Raw genomic sequence first — 25,337 nt, 5'->3', positions numbered from 1 at the left:
CTTCAGTGTGGGCCAGGGCCACATGGGGAGGAGAGCAAGGAGGGAGGAGGGGACGGTGCTTGTGGTCCGTGACAGGGACCCTGGACACTTGTCTCCCATCCTGAGCTTCAGCGTGGTTTGACCATCCTCGCCGCACCTAAGTCACTCCCGGGACCCCTTCCGGGCTCGGCCTTCCACCTGTGTGTCCATAGGTGCCTCACACAGCCCTGCGGGGGGCTTTCACACCCATCCACACCTGCTCCTCCATCGACCCCACCAGGCCTGTCTCATAGGTGCCTGCATTATAGGCATGGCTGTCCCCATCCGGGGCCTTCCCAGCTGGCACTAGTGGTAAAGAACCCGCCTGCCAGTGCAGGAGATATAAGAGACACAGGTTCAATCCCTGGTTCAGGAAGATCCCTTGGAGGAGGGCATGGCAACCCACTCCAGTATTCTTGCCTGGAGAATCCCATGGACAGAGGAGCCTTTTGGGCTACAGTCCACAGGATCACAAAGAATCAGACACGAATGAAGCGACTAGGCATGCACACACACCCACCTCTGGACCTTCTTTCTTAGCCCTTATATTCATTTTCTAGGGTTGCCATAACAAAATTCCACAGATGGGGCAGCTTGACAACAGACATGTATTATCTCACAGTCCTGGAGGCTGGAAGTCTGAGATCAGGTGTCTCCAGGGCTGTTTCTCTCTGAGGGCTGTCTTTGGTGTCTGCAGATGGCAGTCGTCTCTCTGTGTCCTCACGTGGGCTTCCCTCTTGATCTTCTCCCTCTTGATCCCCTCCCCTTCCAATCTTCATCAGTCGCGTCGGATGGTAGTAGTGCTAGTCGCTCAGTTGTGTCCGACTCTTTGCAACCCCATGGTCTGTCCATGGGGCTCTCCAGGCAAGAATACTGGAGTGGGTAGCCTTTCCCTTCTCCAGAGGATCTTCCTGACCCAGGGATTGAACCCAGGTCTCCTTCGCTGTAGGCATTTTCTTTACCATCTGAGCTACCAGGGAAGCCCATGTTGGATGGGGACCCACCTTAATTTTAACTTAATCACCCTTTTAAAGATGCCACCTTTGAATATAGCCACATTCTGAGGTACTGGGGTTAGGACTTTAACATATGGATTTGGTGAGGACATAGCTCAAAGTCACCCATCTTTGAGTTCCTTGGAAGCTATTACCAGATTCACTGCTGTTCTTAGGCACCCATCTTCGCTTCCCTCTCTGACTACATGCACTCTGAGGCCCTCCCCACCGTGGACTTCAGAGAGCAGAGGAATGGTTCAAGGGCCCAGGATTCCTTCCCCCACCATTCCCAGCAGAAACCCAGACCAGAAAGAATGACCTTGGTCTCCAGAGAAAGCACTTCACACCCCATGGAACAACCTTGGCTAGCCTACCCTTGTTTATTTAACTCTATCATTTGAAGGCTACTGTTTAAGCGGTTCCTACAGGGAATCAGGCAGGGAGCTAGGACAAAGATGTAAACGGTGAGCCTAGCAGATGCAGGCTTAGGCAATAACCAGGCATGCACACAAATACACAAAATTACAGACTGTAATGAGGGCTATCCTTTTGTTCCCAGATGTTTATTAAATATCCCTTGGAACTGCTCCAGGTGCTGGAGATAAATGAAAAAATGAACAAAGATCTCTGCTCTGGGCAAGCTATATTCTAGCACTGAAAGACAACAACAAAAAAGAGAGAAAAAAATCAAAAAGTAAAATATGTCACATTGTCAGTTGATGACAAAGTGCTATGAAGTGTGAGTTTGACAGTCGAGCATAGGAAGTACAGAATACAGGACAGAGACTTGACATCCATGAACTTGACTGTATGATCAAGGTCAGCTTCACCAGTGGTGTGGCGTGTCATCATCCTGGGTTCTCTGATATGGAGTGACCAGAAAGGAGCATTGCCTCGGTGGGATCTTCCCCCAAACATGTCACTTCCTCACTCTGATCATGAGAAAACACCATATAGACCACAGCTGAGAGACCTTCAACAAAATACCTGGCCAGCCCTACTCTTCAAAAGTGTCAAGGTCACACAAAGCAAGGAAAGCCTGATGCTATGGACCAAAGGTTTGTGTTCCCTCAAAATTCACATGTTGAGGTCCTCACCCTGCAATGTGATCGTGTTAGAAGGTGGTGCCATCGGGAGGTGACTAGGTCATGAGGGTGGAGCCCTCATGAATGGGATTAGTGCCCTTGAAAGAGACACAAGAGCTCGCTCTTGTCCTTCCCCACATGAGGACTTAAGCAGAAGAGAGTCCTCACCTGACTATGCTGGTTCCTGATCTCAGCCTGGATGTTCAGCCTCCCAAACTATGAAGAGTAAATTTCTACTGTGTATAAGTCACTAAGCCTGTGGTATTCTGTTATGGCAGCAGGACAGTTTCAGAGACCTAAAAACTGTCACAGGCCAGGTGAAACTAAGGAGACCTGGAAACTGAGTATAATGTGGTTTCCTGGATAGGATACTGGAGGAGAAAAAGGACATTAGTGGAAAAAGTGAAATCCAAAAGAGTCTATACCATGCCAAAGTTCGCTCCTTAGTTTTCGGAAATATGCCACGGCTACATAAGATGTTTATGTCTCAAGAGCTCTCTTCACTGTCATCACAACTTCTCTGTACATCTAAAATTGTTTCAAACTAGAAAATTGACTTTTTCCAGTGAGATGTTAAAAAAAATGTAGAGAAGAGAGTAGGTATGGGGTTGGGTGGGGCAGAAGCAGGGGACTAGTTAAGGAGGAGAATGGGCACCAAGAGACAGGCAAGGACCTTCTACTGCTGCAAGACAGAGAGCTGTAGGTGGTGGAATTGAAGCCAAGAACTGAGGGACAAGCAGGGATGAATGGGGAGACTGTTGCTTGTACAGAACGTGAGTGAAGGCCCAGCGATGGGAGAGTGTGTCCTGTTCATGGAACTGACAGGGGCCGAAAGATACAGGCGGCTGGAACCCAGGAGGATCAGTCTTCACCAGCACCAGTTAGACTATGCAGGGTGCCAGGGCGGTGGTGGGGGTGGCAGCGCTCCTAACAGTGGGTGGCACTTGGATGCCACCTCCTGAGCACCCGCACCACTCAGAGTCCTCTGCATATATTGTCTCAGTTAATGAAGAGGCAGAGAGGCGCCTGCACAAGGGGTTGGGAGGGCAAGTGGGTGACATCAATGACATTCTCCCATTTTCTATAGAGCCCCACTCCAGAGCTGACCATCCACCACCTTTCCCCAAGGAATGAGGTGGGGATGAGATGACCCCCACCTGGCAACAGCTACAGACACAAAAGTGTTTTGCCCAACTGAGAGAATCCAGTGTGAGAGACCACATGCCATTCCTGATGATCATTTTCCATGAAGACATAAAGAGTACTGACAAAAAAAAAATAATAATGCTCCTACACATGTCCAGATGTGCTTGCTACTTGCTCATATGTGCACACATAGGCACAGTCTTCTGGGGATACGTGGCTGCTAATTCTCTGGTTGAACTAGAAGCTGAGCATTCATTGTATACCTGGGGGGTTGGATGGGGGAGTGGTCCCAGAGCCTTCCCCTATCTGGGTCCTTGCTTCTCCATCCCTCCCCCAGAGAGGCTGTGCTATGAACCATTCATGGCTCTGAGCAGGAGGTACGTGTTCCTTCTGATGTTATGGACCTGGGCTGGGTTGGGGTGGGGCAGGCTGGAGGTTTGGGAAGGCCAGTCTGGCAGGTCGGGTGGGTGTGTGGTGAAAGAGTATGAGACGGGCCCAGCCTCTGCTCCCCGGTACTCAGAGCCAAACACACAGTATGTCCATTTTCCCCACTGCCATGTAGGGTGATGGTAAGGAGGCTTGGAGGAAACCAGGCAGGGGCATATTGAAATTACCAGCAGATTAAAAATCAGGGACTTTACTTTTCCATCAAAGGTCTGTCTAGTCAAAGCTATGGTTTTTCCAGTAGTCATGTATGGATGTGAGAGTTGGACCATAAAGAAGGCTGAGCACTGAAGAATTAATGCCTTTGAACTGCGGTGTTGGAGAAGACTCTTGAGAGTCCCTTCGACAGCAAAGAGATCCAACCAGTCCACCCTAAAGGAAATCAGTCCTGAATATTCATTGGAAGGACTAATGCTGAAGCTGAAACTCCAATACTTTGGCCACCTGATGGGAAGAACTGACTCATTTGAAAAGACCCTGATGCTGGGAAAGATTGAAGGTGGGAGGAGAAGGGGACAACAGAGGATGAGATGGTTCGATGACATCACTGACTCAATGGGCATGAGTTTGAGTAAGCTCCAGGAGTTCATGATGGACAGGAAGGCGTAGCCTGGTGCACTCCATGGGGTCACAAAAAGTCGGACACGACTGAGCCACTGAACTGAACTGACCTGAACTGAAGGCAGGGGCAGGGCCCTGACCTTACACCTGACACCCGTGTTTCTCAGTCTGTGATCAGTATCACCAGAGACTGGGGGGAGAGGTGGGTGTTTGTTAAAGAAGCCTCTTCCTGGCCCCTACGGGAGGAATCAGTCAGTGTGTTTAACAAGCCCCCCTCACCCTCGGGATTCTGATGCACAAGCAGAGCACAGAGTTATCCAGTTTGGCTCAGATCCCAATGAATCCACACCCCCTCCTCTCTGCAGCTGCCACTACCAAGCTTCAGTGCCCAGGGACTCTCATACACTCACTCTCTATGCCCCAAGGGCCTGGATACTCTTCAGTTTTAGCACTTTCTCAGAAGGCAATGGCACCCCACTCCAGTACTCTTGCCTGGAAAATCCCATGGATGGAGGAGCCTGGTAGGCTGCAGTCCATGGGGTCGCTAAGAGTCGGACACAACTGAGCGACTTCCCTTTCACTTTTCACTTTCATGCATTGGAGAAGGAAATGGCAACCCACTCCAGTGTTCTTGCCTGGAGAATCCCAGGGACAGGGGAGCTTGATGGGCTGCCGTCTATGGGGTCGCACAGAGTCGGACATGACTGAAGTGACTTAGCAGCAGCAGCAGCAGCAGCAGCTAATCCTTGCAGAGCCACTGCCCGGTGATAAACACAAACACCGGCACATCCTCAGGACTCTGCCCAGAGGCACCTTCCTGACTTCCCCAGATTCATCTCTGGACCCCCACCCTCCACCCCTTCCTCCATGACTTCCCACACTCTATACTGCCCATCTCTCTACATGTCTGTGTCTCTCACATACCAGGAAATCCCCGAGGGCTGGCCCCAGTGCCTGGCATGGTCCTTGACCCAAAGTGGGCCCTCAACAAATGTTAGGTGAATGAATTAAGGAGCTACATAATGGAGATTCCAGAAGATTCCATGCCTCTGCCAGTCCTCAGTCCACTGCCTAAAACCCCTATTCCTTGAGCCCTGGATGCCTACCTGAGTGCACTGTGCAGATGGGGCTGCTGATAACACAGATAAATATGAATTCCAGATAATGAATCCCTTTTTAGCATAAATATGTCCCAGGGATTGTGGGGTGGGTCCCAGGAATTTGTTTGCCAAATCTGACAGCTCTGTCTGTAGAGAACAAGGGGGAGAGAGAAGCGGCCATCCCCACGGCCAGAAGCCAGCAGTGTTCCCTGAAGAGCTAAGGGGGAAGTCATATCACAGGGACAGCAGACAAAGGCTTTTCCTGTAAGAGGGCGGGAACAGATTTCGAAGAGTCAGAGGAGGGTCTATTCCACCAGGAAGGACCAGGAAGGGCTCCCTGCCACATGCTGTGCAGCCCGAGATAACACAAAGGGGTGGACTTATGTGTGATTGCATCAAGCTGAAGCCCAAGACAGAACTTCTCAGAGGTCCCCTTGTTTGTGAATGGAGTTGAAATCCTCCCGTGTCCTGGGATGAACTGAGAGACCTGAGGATTCCCAGGTGGTGCTAGTGGTAAAGAACCCGCCTGTCAACGTAAGAGATGCAGGTTTGACCCCTGGGTTGGGAAGATCCCCTGGAGAAGGGCATGCAACCCACGCCAGTATTCTTGCCTGGAGAATTCCATGGACAGAGGAGCCTGGCGTGCTAAAGTCCATGGGGTCTCAAAGAGTCGGACACGACTGAAGTGACTAGCATGCATGCACACGAGGGTTCTATAGGGACAGCTGTGCTCTATGGAATATGCTTTGTGACCTGCAATGCTGGTATCCCAGCTGCAGAGGTGGGTGGGGCCAGACCATGTGGCTGCTGATGGATCAGAGGATGGAAGGGAGGCCAAGGGGTGGATGTGGGAGCTTCAAACGCTAGTTCCCTGAATAATCTGTATCCTTAAAGATGTTCTGAGGACCTTTCAGAAAACAGACTGAGAGGGAGCAGGCAGGGAAGAGAGCAGGCAGCCCAGGGGCCAGTGACCCAGGGAGCAGTGCCGGCAGCTGGGACCAGAGTGTGGGCAGCAGAAACGGAGAGTAGGAAGTAGGTTCCCGGGAAGCAGAAGAGAATATCTTGCCCACACTGAAGGGGAGGCTGGAGGAGGGAGGGTGCCCCAGGTTCCTGGCTGAGCTGGGGAGTTAGTGGCACAGTCCACAGAGATGGGGAGCAGAGAACAGAGGGGTGGGGGTGGGGGTTACTTAGGGCATGATTGGTGGGATAGATCCCAAGGAGAGAAGCCAAGGAGGAGCAGTGTCAAAACCCTGATTGCCAGAAGTCTCTGAAGCATGGTGAGAGCTGCAGCATCCCAGGTAAGAGGTGGGAAGTGACCCATGCGACCGAAAACTCAGCAGGTGGAGATCACCCTGCTATGGAGAGTGGATGATCTAGGAGAGGGTCTCAGGTCAGACCAAGCTGCTGAGAGGGCACGGGAAGAAGTTGGAGAAGCACATGAGGGCTTGGTCAACAACACCCACATTAACCAAGGGCCCTGCAGCCTGCCGCATCTTTGTGCCCTGAAAGTGAAAGTGAAGTCACTCTGTCATGTTGGACCCTTTGCGACTCCAAGGATTGTGGCCTACCAGGCTCCTCCGTCCGTGGGGTTTTCCAGGCCAGAGTCCTGGAATGGGTTGCTATTTCCTGCTCTTGAACTTTCTTCTGATTGATTGGTGGTGAGGTAACTGGGAGTCAGCATCATCAGCTTTCTGGTTCCAAGTGGTCTGGGATCTGTAGTGGGCAGCTTATAGTTAACTTCTCCCACCTGATGAGGGTTTCAGTATCTGCAAAATAGTTCAAAGGTTATGGTCCAGAATATTATCTATAGCCCTTAGGGAGGAAATAAAGGTCCTTGATTTTGTTTAATGGCTAAAGTATTTTTATTTTGTCTTGCTTGACTATTTTCCTTTGCTTCTGGATTTTCTCACTGCTATGGTTCAATTTATTCCTTGGAACTCAGGGAAGGCCCCATAGGATCCTGGTCCATTATGTACATTACCTGTACCAGATCTTCCCACAGGCTGGCCCAGAGCAGAGTCAGGACGCCTCCTCCTTCCTGTGGGCTGCACTTGCTGTCTCTGTAACCAAGTTGAGAACAGGTCAGCCAGGAGTGGGGCTGTGTTTCTTGGAAAGGACAAGGGCGTGGGCTCTAAAACCAGCTGGCCTGGTGCAAAATCCTCACTGGGCACTCACTGCCCTGCAACCATGGGAATTCGCTTCCTCTCTTTGTACTTCAGTTTCTTCATATGTGAAACTGAATAACCGAAACTGCCTTAGAAGGTATCTGTGAGAACTTGAGTTCTTAACATAAAGACTAGCTCACCTGTGGTTACATCCTCATTATGACTAGGCCTCTGCGCAGTGAAGGAGGAATTGATAATTTGTATAAAAACAGGGAAGGCAAAGGGAAAGCCCATTTACTGAGGCATCAAGTGTATGGCACACGCCGCGCTGTGAAGCTGGTCTGCTCTCTTCTGTAACGTTCAAATGGCCCGGTTTACAGTCTTCCCCTAGCCTGAGTCAAGTGGGCAGGTGATGTGGATTTGGGTTTATCTCCTGCTGTATAATAAATCATTCTAAAAGTTCACAGCTTGGAATGATAAAATTTTATTTATTATCTTACAGTTTCTGAGAGTCTGGAATCTGGGACGTATTAAACTGGGTGGTTCTGGCTCTCTCTTGTGAGCTTGGGCAGGAGGGCTACAGACCTGCCCAGAGCTAGAATTCCATGATCAGACTTACTCACATGGCTGGTGGCAAGAGGCCTCAGTTCTTTGCCTTTGGGTCTCTTCATAGGGCTGCTTCACACATGGCTCCCCTTCAAGTCTGTGTGTGTGTGTGTGCGTGTGTGTGTGTGTGCGTGCCTGTGTGTGTGAGTGAGAAAGAGAGAGAACCCAAGACAGAAGCAGCATCTTTTTACAACCCAAACACAGGAGTGATACCCCATCCCTTCTGCCATATTCCTTTCATTAGAACCAAATCACAAAGTCCCAGGTGGCACCAGTGGCAAAGAACCTGCCTGCCGATGCAGGAGACCAGGAGATGTGACAGAGGTGGGTTTGATCCCTGGGTTGGGAAGATCCCCTGGAGGAGGGCATGGCAGCCCACTTTAGTATTCTAGCCTAGAGAATCCCATGCACAGTGGAGCCTGGCAGGCTGCAGTCCATAGGATCCCAAAGAGTCGGACATAACTGAAGCGACTTAGCATGCACACACGCCCACTAAGTCCACTCTAGCTCCAGGAGAAGGTAGTTAAACTCTGTCTCTTAAAGGCAGGATTATCAAAGAATGTGTGGACATACCTCTAAAATGACCTGCATATTGTAATTTCCAAATCCAGTGAAGTCACTGCCCTGGTAGTAGAGCCTTTATTAAAAACGAGTGGGAGGAATGAATGAGCAAGTGAATGGGTCACTGAGGAGGGTATTTCTGTCCTGTCTGACACCGAGGAAAGAGGCTGAGGCTTGGAGAGGCTGAATTGTGGTTACAGTTGTTAGGATGGGGGTGGCTGCTCTGATCTCAACAGTCCTTGTTACCCAGAAATTCTCAGATGTCACCCAGAGCCTGGAGGGCAGTGCTGAAAGGGAAAATGATGATGCAAAGTACAAAATTCCCTCCTCAAAGGCAAACAAGATACAGCAGGAGGAGGAATGGATGGCTAAGCATCAGGCAAATCAGAGACAGGAATTCTCCCTGATCCTGCTGAATGCTTCTGCAGTTGCCTCCAGATCTGATCTGTGTGGGGACCAGGCCAAGGGCCAGCTGGGTTGTGCTGAAGGGGATTTGCAAACGCACCTCCGATCTATAGTCAGTATCTCCCCTGCAACTGCAAGACTAGGTCCATGCAAACGCAGCCAGAGAGCATAGGTGTCAGGCAATACAGATCTCCTCTCTCCATAGTTTTCCAGGGGAGAGCAGATTCCAGAGTCCCCTCGCTTATAACAGAGAAGGTGGAAACTGCTCTGCAGTTTGAGTAGCTGTCAATTCTCATTTCTTCCTTCTAAGAATTCCTTAAAGAGACACAATTGATGAAAGAGGTTCAGAGAGGTAAAGTAACTGCCTTAACTCAGCTAGTAGATAGGGGCAGAGACAGATGTCAAAGGAGCCTCACTGAGTGAGACCCTGCCCATGATCCCTGCCAGCTTGCCTCCCACTCAGGGAGCAAACAAGGGCATCTACTGCTTGTTTTTGCTCCCTCTTGTTGCAGTGTAAGTCCCAATAAAGCCTTGCCAAAATTTCTCATCTGGCCTCTTATCAATTTTTACTGATTAAAGAGTCCAAGAACTCAAGCCAGTAACAGACACAGGTGGGCGGCCCTAGGGAAGCAAGAAAGCAAAATCAAGAATTAAATTCATGAAAAGGAATGAACTGACAAGGATGATTATACTTTGTATGACTTTTTGGTTTAAATATTGTCTATTTTTTTATGTTTTGTTCTTCCAGATTTAAGGAACCCTTTTGGTGGCGGAGAGGTTAAAGCATCTGCCTGCGATGTGGGAGACCCGGGTTCTCCCTGGATCCCTGGATCGGGAAGATCCCCTGGAGAAGGAAATGGCAACCCACTCCAGTATTCTTGCCTGGAGAATCCCATGGATGGAGGAGCCTGGTAGGCTACAGTCCACGGGGTCGCAAAGAGTAGGACACGACTGAGCGACTTCACTTTCACTTTCTTTCAAAGCATCTGTGACTTGCAGCAATTTGATATTGTTTAACTTTGTAAACAAATATAAAACATTTATGGATTCCTCCCCAACTGAACTCTCCAGGACTCAGAAACTTTTTAAGAGTGTGCTTATTTTCATGGCAATTTAGCCATTTGCATAAATTCAAAATAATCTACTCTCTTTAGAATAGGACACAACTGGAAAAACATAGAGTTATTACCAAGATTTTGTCTGGAATGTCATATTCAAGAGTATGCATAAACTCAACTTTTACCAGGCAGCTTTAAGGGACTAAGATTGACTTTATAGAGCAAAAAAAAAAAAAAAAAAAAAAACCACAAAAAAAACCCCAGGAAAAATAGGCTGGTACCTTGCTTACAAGGTTGCCAGCTATCTAATTAGGTGAGTAAGGAAGGTAGGTACAAGAGCTCAAGATATTTGGGGGATCTATCTCAAGAAGGGAGGGAATTCACCTAAATCTACAGGCATTGCAGGTAAAATCTGATGGTAAGTATATGGGTTGGCTTTCCTGGACTTCAGAGGCCTTTAAAAGTTTAATCTGGGACTCCTGGTGAAAAGTTCCAGGAAAGCAGATTCAAAAGAGCTTATGCTTTCAATTGCTTTTTTGTTACACTTAGATAAATAATCAGGACAATTTTGCTGATACCAGACTTACTTTAATGAAAAAAATCAATCTTAATTTAGCAATATTTGGTGGGATGAGGGTGATTTTAGAAAGAAAAATTATGTTTCAGTAATGTGCCTCTGTGGATAATAGATTCTAGTCCTGTTAACTGTCTTTGAGGTTTTGGTATTTACCTGTGAACTAAACTAGAACTGAATTTTAATTTCTTCCAATATCAGGCTCGGACTCTCAAAACAACTGTTTTCAGTGTTTCCTCTAATCTTTTTGACTTAGAGTCACTGAGAACTAAAACTGCCCTTTTCCTGAGGCCATACAAGCTAAAATTGGACAACTTGATATAAACCTCATGGAAATTACCCTAATAGCTCATGTATAGGCATGCTTTATGCCAATTGTTGTATGAGTGATTCAGAAAGTTTATATAAACACCAAAGGCCATCATCAGAGGCATTTCTGATGATGCAAAAAGAGGCTTCAACACCTTGGCATCTAGAAATCTTCTTCAACTGGCTCCCTTCTAGACTTGGTGCCTTATGATGATCAGAATTGCAGCTGGTCACACTAATCATTCTTCTAATTTGTTCTCTATCATTTTAAAATTTCATATGCTTTGTGTCTTCCATTGCTGTACTATGACAGCCTCCAAAAGAAGAATGGTAGCTGACTTCTGGAGGTGACTGATTTATCCTAAAAGATTCTGCCTAATGAAGATCCATGAACTTCTCCTATAGTGAGTGCTGCCTAAGACTCATTTCCTAGATGGCTCCTCAAACGTGGCCATAAACTCTCTAAAAGCATATCTCCTGCATGACCATCTCTTTCCCTCCTTCATAAGACATGATTTTCTGGGAAGAAGTCTTCCCAGCACCAAAGAAGTCAATGCTAATGCCAAGCAAACAAGCAGTTGATCACCAATGCTTTTGTCAAAAAGATCTTGAGCAAAAGGTGTAAATTTGGCTAGAAAATCAAAATGGAGTCAATATTGCCAAAAGACTTTGGCCACCTGATGTGAAGAACCAACTCATTGGAAAAGACCCTGATGCTGGGAAAGACTGAAGGCAGGAGGAGAAGGGGACGACAGAGAATGAGATGGTTGGATGGCATCACCAACTTGATGGACATGAGTTTGAGCAAGCTCTGGGAGTTGGCGATGGACAGGGAAGCCTGGCGTGCTGCAGTCCATGGTGTCACAAAGAGTCAGACACAACTTAGCGACTAAACTGAACTGATTGTTAAAAGACTCTCTAAAATGGAGTCTGGAGGGCACTTAAGAATTGTAACTAATACACATCTCAGCCCAAATGGAATCTGAGCTTTAACCAATTATTTTCTTAACATCAACGTCCAGAATATCTGCCCAGTCTTCAGATTCAAGATGCATACCAGATTCTTATCCTAAAATAATTCATGACTACCTATCTACTTATTGGAACCTTATCTTTAAAAAATCTTGACAGCCTATCTCTTAAGGGCAATCATTTCCTTTCTCGTGTCAGAGTCAGTCATAATTCTTGCCAGATAACTTTAACAGCCTTATGGTTTTTGTCTTTATAAGCTCCAGACTTTTCTCTTCCTTGGAACACTCTTTTGATTTTACCTGAATAGATATCTTTCAAACTGCAATTCCAAAGACTCTATGTTGCAGGCTTCTGTGTTTTTTTTTTTTTTTTTTTAGCACATAGTCTGCTCTCCATCAACATCTTAGGTTACATGGCTGTGCCCCATCAACCTATAAGATGTATATGAATCACTTGGGGAGATTATCAGAAGACAGATTGTGTATTAGTAGGTCTGGTATGGGTCCCAAAAGTTTGCTTTTCTACAAGCTCTTGCAGTTGGTCCCCATGCCACATTTGAATACAGTAATGGTGTCAAAGCTTTTTCCTCATGGCCAAGAGTATCTTTTAAGACATCATCATTATGCCATTATTATTTTTTTTTCCTTTTGTGTGTTTCATAAATATTTATGGGATCTCCTGGACACAGAGGAGGGGATATTTAAAAAGGATTCCTGGCTCAGGAGGTAAACATGTTCCAATAATTCTGTAGCCTCAGTGGCCTATAGAGAGATGTCCTGGAGGGTATTGCTTCAAACATAGGAGCCATGAGATTCAGCAACAGTACAACTGACATTATCTTTGCTTACATTCTGTGTCGTAATTCCCTTATGTTCTGATCAGGCCCTAGTGACACTGTGCCATGACCATCCTTGCATAATCGATGCTGTGGAAATGAAAAAAAGAAGTCCTGTATGAACACTAGGGACCAAGCAGACCAATGAAGTTTCTAAAAGCTCAAAGAAGAGGCTGAAACATGGTCAGAGGTGACCAGAGGTACGTGTGGCCCTGGAGTATTAGCTTGGAACTCTAGGTGACTGGTGGCACCCAGGACATTTTAGACCTACACATCATCCTGCAAGTTAGTTGGAAAAAGTAGGAAACTTTTCTGCCTTTACATCGCCTGGAGGTCCAGACTAAGCCATTTCGGTCTTAAGGAAAATGATGGCTCTCCTGGAGTTAGATAATTCGAGAACACACAGGGAAAATGTTGGGACAATGTTAATAATGATACCTAATGTCTATTCTCATTGTCTCTCAAGGTAATTATCCCCTCCCCATTTTTTAGCTAGGGCATGGCACCCCGTGTGGAATATTGGCTACACCAAATAGCCTCCCTTGCAGCTAGGTGTGACCATAACACCAAACTCTGGCTGATGGGACAGAAGCGGAAATGATATAGGCAACATCTAGCACATTTCATTCAAAGAAAAAGGTGTGTTTTTCCCTTTCCCTCTGGCCCTTACCTGGAATGTGGACTCAGCAATGATCCGTCTGGGAAAGGGCAAATAAACATCAGAGATGGCAGAACAAGATAGAAGGAACCTGAGTCCTGACAAAGTAGGGGCCAACATGTCAACCCACTGTCGGCATCTGGACCTACATGGGAGGGAAATAAACTGCAGTTTTGTTTCATCCACTGTTTCGTTGGGATTCTGTGTAGCTTAAAAAATACGTAGCTATTCTGGAAATATCTGGTGCCTGAAAGGATGTAAACTTTCATTTCCAGAAGGATGGGGCCAAAATCTTCTTAGTCATATCAATGCTTTACAGCCAACAAGTATTTACTCAGTACTTAGAGGCGGCAGCACTGTACACCCACCCCCCAAACCCCCACCCCCACTATCAAATCCTACTAGAGCTTACGTTTAGTGCTATTTCACTTGGTGTTTGCAGAGACCTTGGTCAGGGAAATTTTGTTATCTTCATTTCAGAGGTGAGGAGATTAAGGATGAGGGATTTACAGTAAATTGCTTGAGGTCACTGGAGAAGGAAATGGCAACCCACTCCAGTCTTCTTGCCTAGAGAATCCTATGTACAGAGGAGCCCGGCAGGCTGCTGTCCATAGGGTCGCATAGAGTCGGACACAACTGAGTGACTTAGCATGCATGCATGCACTGGAGAAGGAAATGGCAACCCACTCCAGTGTTCTTGCCTGGAGAATCCCAGGGATGGGGGAGCCTGGCGGGGTCACACAGAGTCAGACATGACTGAAGCGGCTTAGCAGCAGCAGCAGCAGCTTGAGGTCACACCTGGTGAGGAGTACTCCTTTGATTGAGATATTCAGTCCAAAGCCAGTGGTTTCCAAACTTCTTGGTGGAACTCCTACAGGTCACAAAGGTCTGTCAAGGGTTGTCATGGATGGAGGGTTGTGACTATGAGGGATAAAAGGGAAGGATTTTCCCATGAGCCCTAGAAAGACCTGGGATTAGCTCAGAGAGAAATCTAAGGGGACATCAAAGCCAGAGATGAAGGTCAGCTAGCTATTTTAGGGTAAGCCAATAGTGAAGGGGTAAGGACAAAGGCTGAGACACAGCAGAACCCCAAAGACAGATGGTACCAGAGGACAGAGGCCACAGGCCCTCTCACGGCCCTCACACCCCCTCTCTGGGAAAGTCAATCTTGCTGTAGTCAAAGCACATTACCCGTTATAACATATCTGAGATTGTGTTTGGCGATTCCTATCACATACACACAGGTACACACATATACACAAATTAAAGAAAGGTGGCTTGTAAAGGAAACACAACGCAATGAGAGGGGGGCAGTCCCAGAGTGACACAACTCTAGGGAATGTTTTCCAAAGTCCTTCCCTACAGTCTTTGGATTATTACACAGTCCTCAATGAGGATATCATAAACAGGGGGGAAACTAACAAGGCCAACATTGTTTTAAAAATCACAACAATCAGGGATATTTTTCAATCTCCTTTTTTATATTTTCTGAATTTTCACATACTCTTCAATGAGTTTTCTTAAACAGGAGAAAACATTCTCAAGGGAAATTTTTTAAATGTATTTTCAGTTTTAACAGACAAAAAGTTAGTGAGATAATAGCATTGAAACATGTATATTACCATATGTGAAATAGATCACCAGTCCAAGTTCAATGCATGAGACAGGGTGCTCAGGGCTGGTGCATTGGGATGACCCAGAGGGATGGGATGGGGAGGGAAGTGGGAGGAGGGTTCAGGATGGGGACACATGTACACCCATGGCTGATTCATGTCAATGTATGGCAAAAACCACTACAATATTGTAAAGTAATTAGCCTCCAATTAAAATAAATTAATTTTTTTAAAGAAAAAAAAAAGTTAGTGGTTTCTGTAACTAGGTTGTTCAAATAGATTTAACCTGTTTAACAGACCAACCTGTTACCAGGAATGGTCATCTGCCCATTCCAGTCAGAGGACAGAGTCCTGTGTTGTCCCCGCCAATGTTTCACAAGCCTGGGAGGAGGGCTTTGCAGGATAAATAGGCAGCAGCACCCAGGAAACTCCAGCATCCGGGCAGGCGGCGGCTCTGGATCCACTGCCCACACCCTGCTCTCGCAGGCAGGTAATCCGTGATGCTCCCACACTGGGAGCCAAGGGACCCCTTTCCCAGGGTGGTTCTGGCCTTGATCAGGGGTTGGTAGAACTTGAGGCATAAGGGAGGCGGGAGGACATGTGTCTGATGCTGGGAGGGTTCTGAGTCTTCTGAAAACCAGTCCTCTCTCTGGGTCTTAGTTTTCATCCTGCAAAGGGAGGGATGTGCCACCAGGGCTCCAGGGAACATTTCTGCCTTTGAGTCTTTGAGGTTGTGATTCGAGCCAGCTGTGCCACATACAGCTGTGCATCCACCATCAGGTCAGAGCTCTCTCGAGGGCCCTGAGGTGCATCTCCTTGCCTGGCACACGGTGCTACTCTCAGAAAGCCCTGGAGATGGAATTAGTGCAATGCATCCCTCTGGGCAGAGGCTGCAGGGTATCCAGGGGGTTTTTCTGGGCTCCACTGTCCAGGGCCCCCAGCCAAGTGGACAGGAACTGAGTCTGTCCAGAGCCAGACAGGAACTGAACAGAGCCAGCCCTCCAACATGGCCAAATATACAGGAGCTACTTTTCCAAATATAATTTTAGAGGAAAATGTTTAACTCTTTTCTAAAGAAATGAAATGGTTGCATCAGCCCCAAGTTGGGGCAATTGCTTACCTCCGTGTCCAGGCTTGTTTGGGACCTTTCCCCTGGCCTCTGGGCAAGACTTGACAGGCTCCTCTCTTCCAGTTCCTCCTCCTTCTCCCCTCCCCACCACATCACCCCAGCAGCCCTCTTTCTTCTAAACCCTGAGATGAAAGGCAGAATTTGAAGGGAAACTGCCCTCTTTGCTGAGGTCACAGCTTTGATCTCAGTCTCTCCTGAGGCTTCTGGGCAGTATCTCGGTCTTCTGTCCCCAGGGATCACAGTCTGGCTTGTAGAGTCCTAGTAAGGGTGGCCAGTGGAGGGGGTGACATGTCTGGAACTCCTCTTAGGAGCCCAGCACCTTCTTCCTGTATGTCACCTGAGCCATTCCACATGTTGGACAGAGGTGGGAACTGAGGATCAGAAAGGTGCAGTCACGCTCGTCACCACACAGCACTCACAAGTGGTCCAAACAAAATCCTCGACCAGGTCCCTGAGACTCCGAGCTCACCCTGCTTCTCCCCACTAGGAGGCCTTTCCCGGTTCTTGTTGGGAGCACCCTTCATATGTCCACGTGGCAGGGGCTGAGCAGAACGCTCTGCCCTCCTTGTTCTTTGCACCAGCCCTCCTCAGGGCAGCCAGGCTCCAGCACGGCTCCCGCTGCCTGTGGCGGCCTCTCTCCTGAACCCTCACTGTGACCAGACACCTCAAAAGGGAGAGCCTCCCTGAGGTCACAGCCTTGTCCTCAGAGGGGGGGAGAGGTGCTGTGTACTCTGATCAGTGCAGGGCTCCTTCCTGGGGGGACAGAGAGGGGGCATGGTGGGAAAGGAGCCCTGCTTCCTAGGCCCTCTGACAGTGTCTCCCGGTAAGAGGGAGGTGGGTTCTCGCTGGACAGCACCTCACGCCCATCACCAGCTTCCCCACCCTGGAGCCAGGCACCCCAGGCTCCTCACCCCCACTACTCCACTGCTTGCTGTGTGACCTTGGAAAAGCCCCTTCCCCTCTCTGTGCCCAGCTTCTCCACTGGGGAGATTGGTAACAATCACAGCACTTGATCAAAGGGTAAGAGGGAGCCCAGAGCCTCCTCATTTGTGTTGGGAGCCCAGGAAGGTTCCTACCTGTGGGAGGTCACAGAGCAGCAGGGCTGAGAGAACAGAGATGCGAGGGACAGTGGCGGGGGTTGGGACGTCATCTGACACATGGAGACTTAAGGAGCTTTGTTTTCAGACATGAGGGCAGAGAGAACTTCCTTCCTCCTGGCTCTGGGGCTCCTGGTGGCTGGGATCCGCAGTGTCCACTGCTTCCCAGAGAATGTGGTGGTGAAGGACCAGCACAGAAGGGTGGATGGCCACACATTAGCCTCCAGCAACACCGACTTTGCCTTCAGCCTCTACAAACAGTTGGCTTTGAAGAACCCCAATAAGAATGTCATCTTATCCCCGCTGAGTGTCTCCATAGCCTTGGCCTTCCTGTCTCTGGGGGCCCGTGGCTCCACCCTGACAGAGATCCTGGAAGGTCTCAAGTTCAACCTCACAGAGATCCAGGAGAAAGAAATACACCATAGCTTTCAGCACCTCCTGCAGGCGCTCAATCAACCCAGCAACCAGCTGCAGCTGAGCGTGGGCAACGCCATGTTCGTGCAGGAGGAGCTGAAGCTGCTGGACAAGTTCATAGAAGATGCCCAGGTGCTGTACTCCTCTGAGGCCTTCCCGACCAACTTCAGGGATTCTGAAGCTGCCAGGAGTCTAATAAATGACTATGTGAAGAATAAAACCCAGGGGAAAATTGAAGAGCTGTTCAAGTACCTTTCCCCGAGAACGGAGTTGGTGCTAGTGAATTACATCTACTTTAAAGGTGGGTGCCTGTTTGATTCAGAAGGAAATGCACCTTTAGTTTTTGTTCTCAGGGTTATTTCCATTCCAGCTCAGCCAACTGTGTTTTTAGGTATCATAGAGGGAGCTGGCATCGGTGAGGGGGTCTTGGGCACTAAGACCCTGTCCTGACCATCAGTTCAGTAGCTCAGTCATGTCCGACTGTTTGTGACCCCATGGACTGCAGCACGCCAGGCTGGCCGGTCCTCACCAACTCCCGGAGCTTGCTCAAACTCATGTCCGTTGAGTCGGTGGCACCATCCAACCATCTCATCCTCTGTCATCCCCTTCTCCTCCTGCCTTCAACCTTTCCCAGCATCAGGGTGTTTTTCAGTGAATCAGTTCTTCGCATCAGGTGGCCAAGGTATTGGAGTTTCAGCTTCAGCATCAGTCCTTCCAATGAATATTCAGGACTGATTTCCTCTAGGATTGACCAGTTGGATCCCCTTGCAGTCCAAGGGACTCTTAGGAGTCTTCTCCAATATGACAGTTCAAAAGCGTCAGTTCTTCGGTGCTCAGCCTTCTTTATAGTCCAACTCTCACATCCATACATGACTACTGGAAAAACCATAGCTGATGCTAAAGCGTCTGTCTACAATGTGAGAAACCTGGGTTCAGTCCCTGGGTTGGGAAGATTCCCTGGAGAAGGAAATGGCAACCCACTCCAGTATTCTTGCCTTGAAAATCCCACGGACGGAGGAGCTTGGTGCAGGCTACTATCTGTGGGGTCACAAAGAGTCAGGCACGACTGTGCGATTTCACTTTCACTTTCACCTCTGTCAGCAAAGTATTGTCTCTGCTTTTTAATACACTGTCTAGATTGGTCATAGCTTTTCTTCCAAAGAGCAAGCATCTTTTAATTTCATGGCTGCCGTCACCATCTGCAGTGATTTTGGATCCCAAGAAAAGAAAATCTGTCACTGTTTCCATTGTTTCCCCATTTATTTGCCATGAAGTGATGGGACTGGAAGCCATGATCTTAGTTTTTTGAAAGTTTAGTTTTAAGCTGTAATTTTCACCCTCCTCTTTTACTTTCATCAAGAGGCTCTTTAGTTTTCTTCGCTTTCTGCCATAAGGGTGGTATCATTTGTATATCTGAGGTTATTGATATTTCTCCCAGCCATCTTGATTACAGCTTGTGCTTCATCCAGCTTGGCATTTCCCATGACATACTCTGCATAGAAGTTAAATAAGCAGGGTGAACAATATACAGCCTTAACATACTCCTTTCCCAATTTGGAACCAGTCTGTTGTTCTATGTCTGGTTCTAACTGTTGCTTCTTAATGGGTCTTTGTCTATCTGGAGGTTCTCTAAATCAGAGCTGTTATTGCAGCACACAAGGGCAAGGGAGCCATTAACCCTTTGCCTGAGCCATAGGGAGACTTTTTATTCACAAACTTGCCTGGCTGCCTGGAGGAAGGGGCTTTCCTCTAAGGTCACTCTGGAGTGGCTGGGAACCCCAGCTTCTTTTAACACATGCAGGGAAGGCCACTGCTCCGCACACTGCAGAGTGGTCAGGTGCCTAAGCAACACCCACTGGGGGGACATATTCACCCTGAACTGGGAACTCCTGGCAGAGCCCTGGGTAGCCCTCCTGGATCTGTACTTTCCTCTGTAAATGAAGCCATAGATTCCCAGTTCTCTGGAAAATTGTTAATAATCCAGGCCAGATCTAATATGTTTCTTCCTTGACTTTTCTGTGTTCTAATTTCCTACCACCCTGACCTGCCCCAGGACTATCTCCTCCCCAGGGGTACCCCACCAGCCCAGCTTTCCCTCTCCTCCTGTCTCTAACCATGGGGATGCAGGCAGGGGTGGAGACAAAGCAGGAAGCAGGGGTGGGTATATCCTCCATGAAGCCCCAGGGCACCAATCTCCCCAAGAAGCCCACCCCCTGACATTAAGGTCTCCATCTTACATGGGGGACACCCAAGCCCCCTCTTCTGCCCTCCGGGTTCCTGTGTGGCTCCTGCTCCAGCCAGGCTTACGGCCATGGGGATGGGTGTCCTCCCTACAAAGCCAACGACTAATGCCTGGTCGCTAACATGTCCCCTTGAAGGACCAGGTGGTCCCATATCTCCCCAGGCCCAGCCTCATCCCCATCTCTCCCTTGCCCTCCACATTCCTGTTGACTTCACATGTAGCACAACTAACCAGCTTTGTTTAATGCTCCCCTTCTCAATCCTGACCTCTGGGGTTCACCACCATCCCCAAGGACTTAACCACCTGCCCAGGTGTATGATCACACCTAGCAGGTCCATTCCCAGAGGCACGTGGTGGGAGGGGCTTCTGCCATGGGGAGGGTCTTCCCCAATAAAGGACCAGGGCCGAGGAGGGAGAGACTGCAGCTCTTGCACTCACAGACTCTTCACCTGTCCCCCCATCTCCAGCCCAATGGAAGACCCCCTTTGACCCCAAACACACTGAGCAGGCAGAGTTCCACGTGAGCGACAACAAGACGGTGGAGGTGCCCATGATGACCCTTGACCTGGAAACCCCTTACTTCCGGGACGAGGAGCTGGGCTGCACGCTGGTGGAGCTCACGTACACCAGCAACGACAGCGCCCTCTTCATCCTCCCCGACGAGGGCAAAATGCGGGACCTGGAAGCCAAGCTGACCCCGGAGACGCTGACGAGGTGGCGAAAGTCCCTGCAGCCCAGGTGACTGTCCCCAGGACCCAGAGCTGTGGGTTCAGCTGCCTTCTTGGTCCTTCCCCTTCTACCTGGACTCCTGACCCCCAGCAATAGGGCCTCAGGAATGTGCGGGGCAGGGGCAGGATGGGAGAGCCCACCACAATGACCTTGCCCTTTGCTGCCTGCCTGGCTCAGTGCTTAAATCCTTCTGTAAGTTGATGACATCTGAGAGGGCGGGAGCTGAAGGTTTGGCTCCCATTAACAAGGGCTGAGTCATGAGAACTCCACATGACCCTCAGTTTTCACGAGCTTCTCCCCTGACTTCTCCTCTTGAAGGTAGAAGGATCGAATAGAATCGGGTGAGGGCCCAGGTGTGATGGGCTCTGAGGACCACACTGGCGCTGTCTTTCCATTGTAGTCACTCGTTTATCACTCACCCAGTCAGCACTGGTTGAATAGGTTAACTGAGGACATGCTACGCCTCAGGGACTGACTTAGACCCTGTGGTAGGTCAGCAAATAAACGCTAAATTCTCTGTCCTCATGGCACTCTATAATTGTGGAAGACAGACTGGAAATAAATATAAATACTTTATTAGGTTGAGAGGGGACAAATGGGGAGGTGGGGAGAGTAAAGCACAGTAAAAAGGGAGAAGAAAATTGTATCCAGAGGTAGTTTGTGATCATAAATAGGGTGGCCCTTAGGTGACGTTGCAGTGAGAGACTGAGCCTTCTGGATGTGTTGGGAAAAAGCATTTCTGGCCAAGGGAATAACAGGGCAAAACCTCTGAGGCAGGAGCGAGCCTGGTGTGGTTGAGGATTATTGAGGCCAGAGCAGGAGAGCAGAGGGAGTGAGAGGGGAAGCTGGGCAAGGTCAGGGTCCCCCCCGAGGGTGGACTCAGGTCACTTGCGTCCTTGCAGACTCCTTAAGCTCCCCCTGCCCTGGTGCCTGCCTGGCATGTTAGACTCCTGCAGATTGGAATGGATAAGTAACAAAATAAGGGGATTTATCTCGAGGGATCTAGGAACTGAGAACGAGAGTCCTTATTCCAGGGAGAAGAGGGTGGGTTAAGAGGAATCGTTGGAAGACCATGCTGTGAGATGGGAAAAGGCAGACATCTTTTCAAGCAGGTGTTCAAATTTATTTTCCTTGTTTCCTAGACGAATACATGAACTCTACCTGCCAAAATTTTCCATCAAAAGCAACTATCAACTGAATGACATCCTCTCCCAGCTGGGCATTAGGAAAATATTTGCCAACGCTGACTTGTCAGGAATCACAGGGACCGCGGACCTGGTAGTCTCCCAGGTGAGTCTTTAAAGTGTGGACAGTTCATCCTCCTATCAGAGCACAAAATGTGGAGGCCAAACAGATGACAGGTCACATTGAATTTGTAAAATATTGCTTTTCCTGCAACTCAGTCTCCCTCCCGGGGACTCCCCAAGCCCAGGAGAGCTGGGTTACCATCACAGTGACATCAGGTCCCACCTTCCCTGAATTATAAAGTGACACAGAAGCTTGTCATTGAGAAGGACCCGGAGTGGAAACAGCAGTGGACCCCATATCAGGCTCCATCTTTCCCTGCCTTTTGGGGGAAACGATCACATTTCTGCATCCCCCAACTTTTCGTCTTTAAAAGGAACATATAGTTGTTGGTTCCTGTTTGGTGCCTAGCGGAGCAGGTAAGAGGTTATAGGTACTAACAAAGTCTGTAAAGCAACCGTGGTGAAAATGCACTAAGAGTAGGCGAGAAAACACCCAGTGTCCTGGTGCTGTGATCCTAGAGGCAGAGAAGCCAGAGTGAATGGTGGGGTGGGGGTGGCTGGGCAGCCCTGCAGGCTCCCCTGCACCCCACCTGCCATAGGACCTGGTAAAGGAGGCACAGATGCTATGGGGCTTCATGGTCCAGGGCTGGGAAGCCAGGCCTAGGCAAGGGAGCTGAGGGCTCGGGGACATGTCAGCTGGGGCAGGACAGGAGCAGAAAGCAGTGCTCACCCATCAGTTGCTTCGACACGGAGGGACTGTGGACAGTTGCCTGCAAGAAAAATGACTTGACCTGGCCCTTCCCCTATACTAGGCAGTCTTCAGAGACAGCACAGTCTCTGGGTTAGGAGAGTGAGTCCCTGTTCTTTTCCTATCTGATGCTGGGCACATCGCTCACAGACGTTGCCTTCAGTTTGCACATCTATCTATCACAACTATGCAAACCAGTTGACAGTTTGCTGGGAGGACAAATAAGTAGAACAGATGGACAGCGGAGTGACGGGCCAGCGGCAGGTGGGTGAATGTCAGCCCCCTTAGAGGCGCTAGGTGACTGCTCACCTCCACCTGCCCCGTCTCCAGTGGGTACTGCTCTGGTGTCCCCACAGGTGGTCCACGGTGCTGCGCTGGACGTGGATGAGGAGGGCACGGAAGGAGCTGCTGCCACGGGAATCAGCATGGAAAGAACGTTCTTGAGAATCATTGTGCGTGTCAACAGGCCCTTCCTGATTGCCGTAGTTCTCAAAGACACCCAGAGCATCATCTTTTTGGGGAAAGTCACCAACCCCAGTGAAGCCTAGAGCTCCGCTCTGAGTTGTGGGTCCCCTCCCTAAGGAGCAGGGTGCGCAGGTCCTGGGTGCAGCCTGGCCCCTGGGCACTGAGGATCCACCCTGCCTGTCCCCACCTGCTCACCTCTGGGGAGGTGACAGGGACTCTGCTGGGAGCTCCCCATGCACAGGGAGTCTGTGTCCGGGTCACAGGGAGACTCTGAAACCTCTGACAGCAATAAAGCACTTTCCTCAGACTTGCCTCTTTCCTGTGTGTCTCCATGCAGCTGCTGCCTGAGCCCTGAGGCCACCCCCACCCCCAACTTACCACATCTGCTCAGCCCACCCCAGACTCTGAGCCCCTCCCTCTGCCCCAGCCTCACCAGCCATCCCAGGAGCAGGCTTCACACCCGTGACCAAGCCTGCTGGACCACAGGTCCAGGACTGAAAGGGGCCCTGCTGCCTGATGCCCACTTTCAGAGGCTCTGATCCCAGGTCCATGTTCACCCCTCCCTCCCCAGGGCACACAGCGTGCCCTTTTCTGGCACAGCCCCTGGACCCTGGCATCCTGCAGCTGAGCTGGGTCTTCCTCCCCCAGAACCTCCCCTCTGCCTTCCAGCAGCAAACCTGGGAGACTAACTGCTTCCCGGGTCCCAGCTGAGCTCCTCCACCTCCTGACCAGTTCCACCTCCTCCCCTGACAGACGATCCCCATCAGGCAGAAGAGGTGTGCCAGGAGGGAAAGAGCAGCAAACACACACCTGTGATAAGAGCAACAACCCAGCCCTGCCTCCTACTGACGTATGGACGGCTGTGTGATCTCCAGGGAGGACAGCTCCAAGTGGTAATGATGGCGTCCCCCGCCACTGAAGGGTCGAGAGCTCTCTTTTAGGTAGCCCGCTAAGACCTCTACCTGGAAGAACCCATTTTTAGTCCTCATGATGATCATAACAGATACATCCTGTTACTCATCCTACTTTACACATAAGGAAACTGAGGAACAGAGAGCCTATGTAATTTCCCTCAAGTTCACACAGCTACTAATTATGGCTGGCAGAATTTATCCCAACCTCCTCGATCAGAATACTGTGAGCCGCAGAGCCATTCTGCCCCATAAATGCTTCCACAGTGATGGTTCTCTAGGAACTTCAGATCTGAAGGGCAGGATGTGAGGAAGCAAGGCTCTGGATGCTGAGAGCAGAGGGCCAAACTTAGTTTGGGAGGTCAGGAAAAGCTTCCTGGAGAAGGTGATTTCTGTGATGTCATCAGAGGGAGAATAAGAATGTTATGGTGTGAAGAGACAGCAGAGTGTTCTGAGCAGCAGGAAGAGTGCGGGTGACATTTTCAAGAAGCTGAAAAATATGGGCAGATCTGAAGTAGGAAATGAAAGGCTTACACAGACAGTGTGGCCATGATGGAGCCACTGGACCTCAAGTGGCCTGGCAATCAGTAGCAATGCTGGAAAGGTTCCAAAGAGTCCTAGGCGGCTTTAAAGGAATTTAAACAGAGCATTGATGTGAGCAGATGTGCATGGTAGAGAGATGACTCTGGCTTCTATGTGAGAAGTGATTCAGGATCCAGGTCAGGGATACAGGCTGGGTATTGTCGACTTAAAAAATACTCACAACCTAAAAGTTGAGAGTTATGTTTTATTTGGTGGAAATTTTTAGGACTTCAAACCCGAGGAAGAGCACCTCAAGTAACCCCGAGCAAACTGTTCCCAGAAGGTAGGGAGAGGAGTCAGGTCATATAGAAGTCTGCCACAAAGGGCAGGTGGTCTGAACATCATAAGTATTTTTGTGAGTTAAAGAAAACCAGATATCCCAAGTTAAGGAATCTAGAGCTTTTCTCTGTATGGGAAGATGTGGGAGTCTGGGCTCACTGCAATCACTCCTTTCTCATGCGTCTCAGCTATCTGGGGCCAGTATCCGGCGTTTTTCACATCCAATGTTCTTCAGTGCTCACTGTAGGGAGTGGCTGCAGCCTGAGTGCTGTGAGAGGAAGCAGGTATTCTCCTCCTGAGTGCCCTTAGGACTCAGGAATTCTCTTTTGGAGGAGTTGCTGATATCTGTGACATCCTTGTTTACGGATATGGCAGGACATACTCCATTTCTCAGTATTCGACAAGTTATGGCAGGAATTGGGGCCAAAGTGGGTCCAGGCTTGAGAGGG

At 49.2% G+C, this 25,337-nt stretch overlaps 1 protein-coding gene across 2 annotated transcripts; it reads left to right on the top strand.

Annotated features, from left to right (window-relative positions):
- The first annotated feature begins 14,395 nt into the window (after positions 1-14,395).
- On the top strand, positions 14,396-23,423 carry LOC147349070 (serpin A3-1). Of its 2 annotated transcripts, none has more exons than XM_086365200.1 (5): positions 14,396-15,535; positions 17,360-17,986; positions 20,395-20,665; positions 21,799-21,946; positions 23,008-23,423. In XM_086365200.1, the coding sequence occupies exons 1-5, from the start codon at positions 15,361-15,363 to the stop codon at positions 23,197-23,199; spliced, it is 1,413 nt and encodes a 470-aa protein (XP_086221326.1). In that variant the 5' UTR covers positions 14,396-15,360; the 3' UTR covers positions 23,200-23,423. The 2 variants fall into 2 exon arrangements, with proteins under 2 accessions (XP_086221326.1, XP_086221327.1); XM_086365201.1 differs by having other exon boundaries at positions 15,478-15,531.
- Positions 23,424-25,337: the final 1,914 nt, after the last annotated feature.

The sequence above is a fragment of the Bos grunniens genome, chromosome 21 (genome assembly GCF_055505025.1).
Source record: "Bos grunniens cultivar Pamir isolate PY7600 chromosome 21, Bosgru_T2T1.0, whole genome shotgun sequence".
Taxonomy (NCBI): Eukaryota; Metazoa; Chordata; class Mammalia; order Artiodactyla; family Bovidae; genus Bos; species Bos grunniens.
This window is presented reverse-complemented; position numbering and strand designations above follow the sequence as displayed.

Bases quoted from the DNA above. Each gene is read 5' to 3' on its own strand.
- LOC147349070 (XM_086365200.1), top strand. From the start codon at position 15,361: ATGGTCATCTGCCCATTCCAGTCAGAGGACAGAGTCCTGTGTTGTCCC. The intron at 17,987-20,394 runs GTGGGTGCCTGT...CCCCATCTCCAG, and splicing joins GAATTACATCTACTTTAAAG to CCCAATGGAAGACCCCCTTT. The intron at 21,947-23,007 runs GTGAGTCTTTAA...GTGTCCCCACAG, and splicing joins CGGACCTGGTAGTCTCCCAG to GTGGTCCACGGTGCTGCGCT.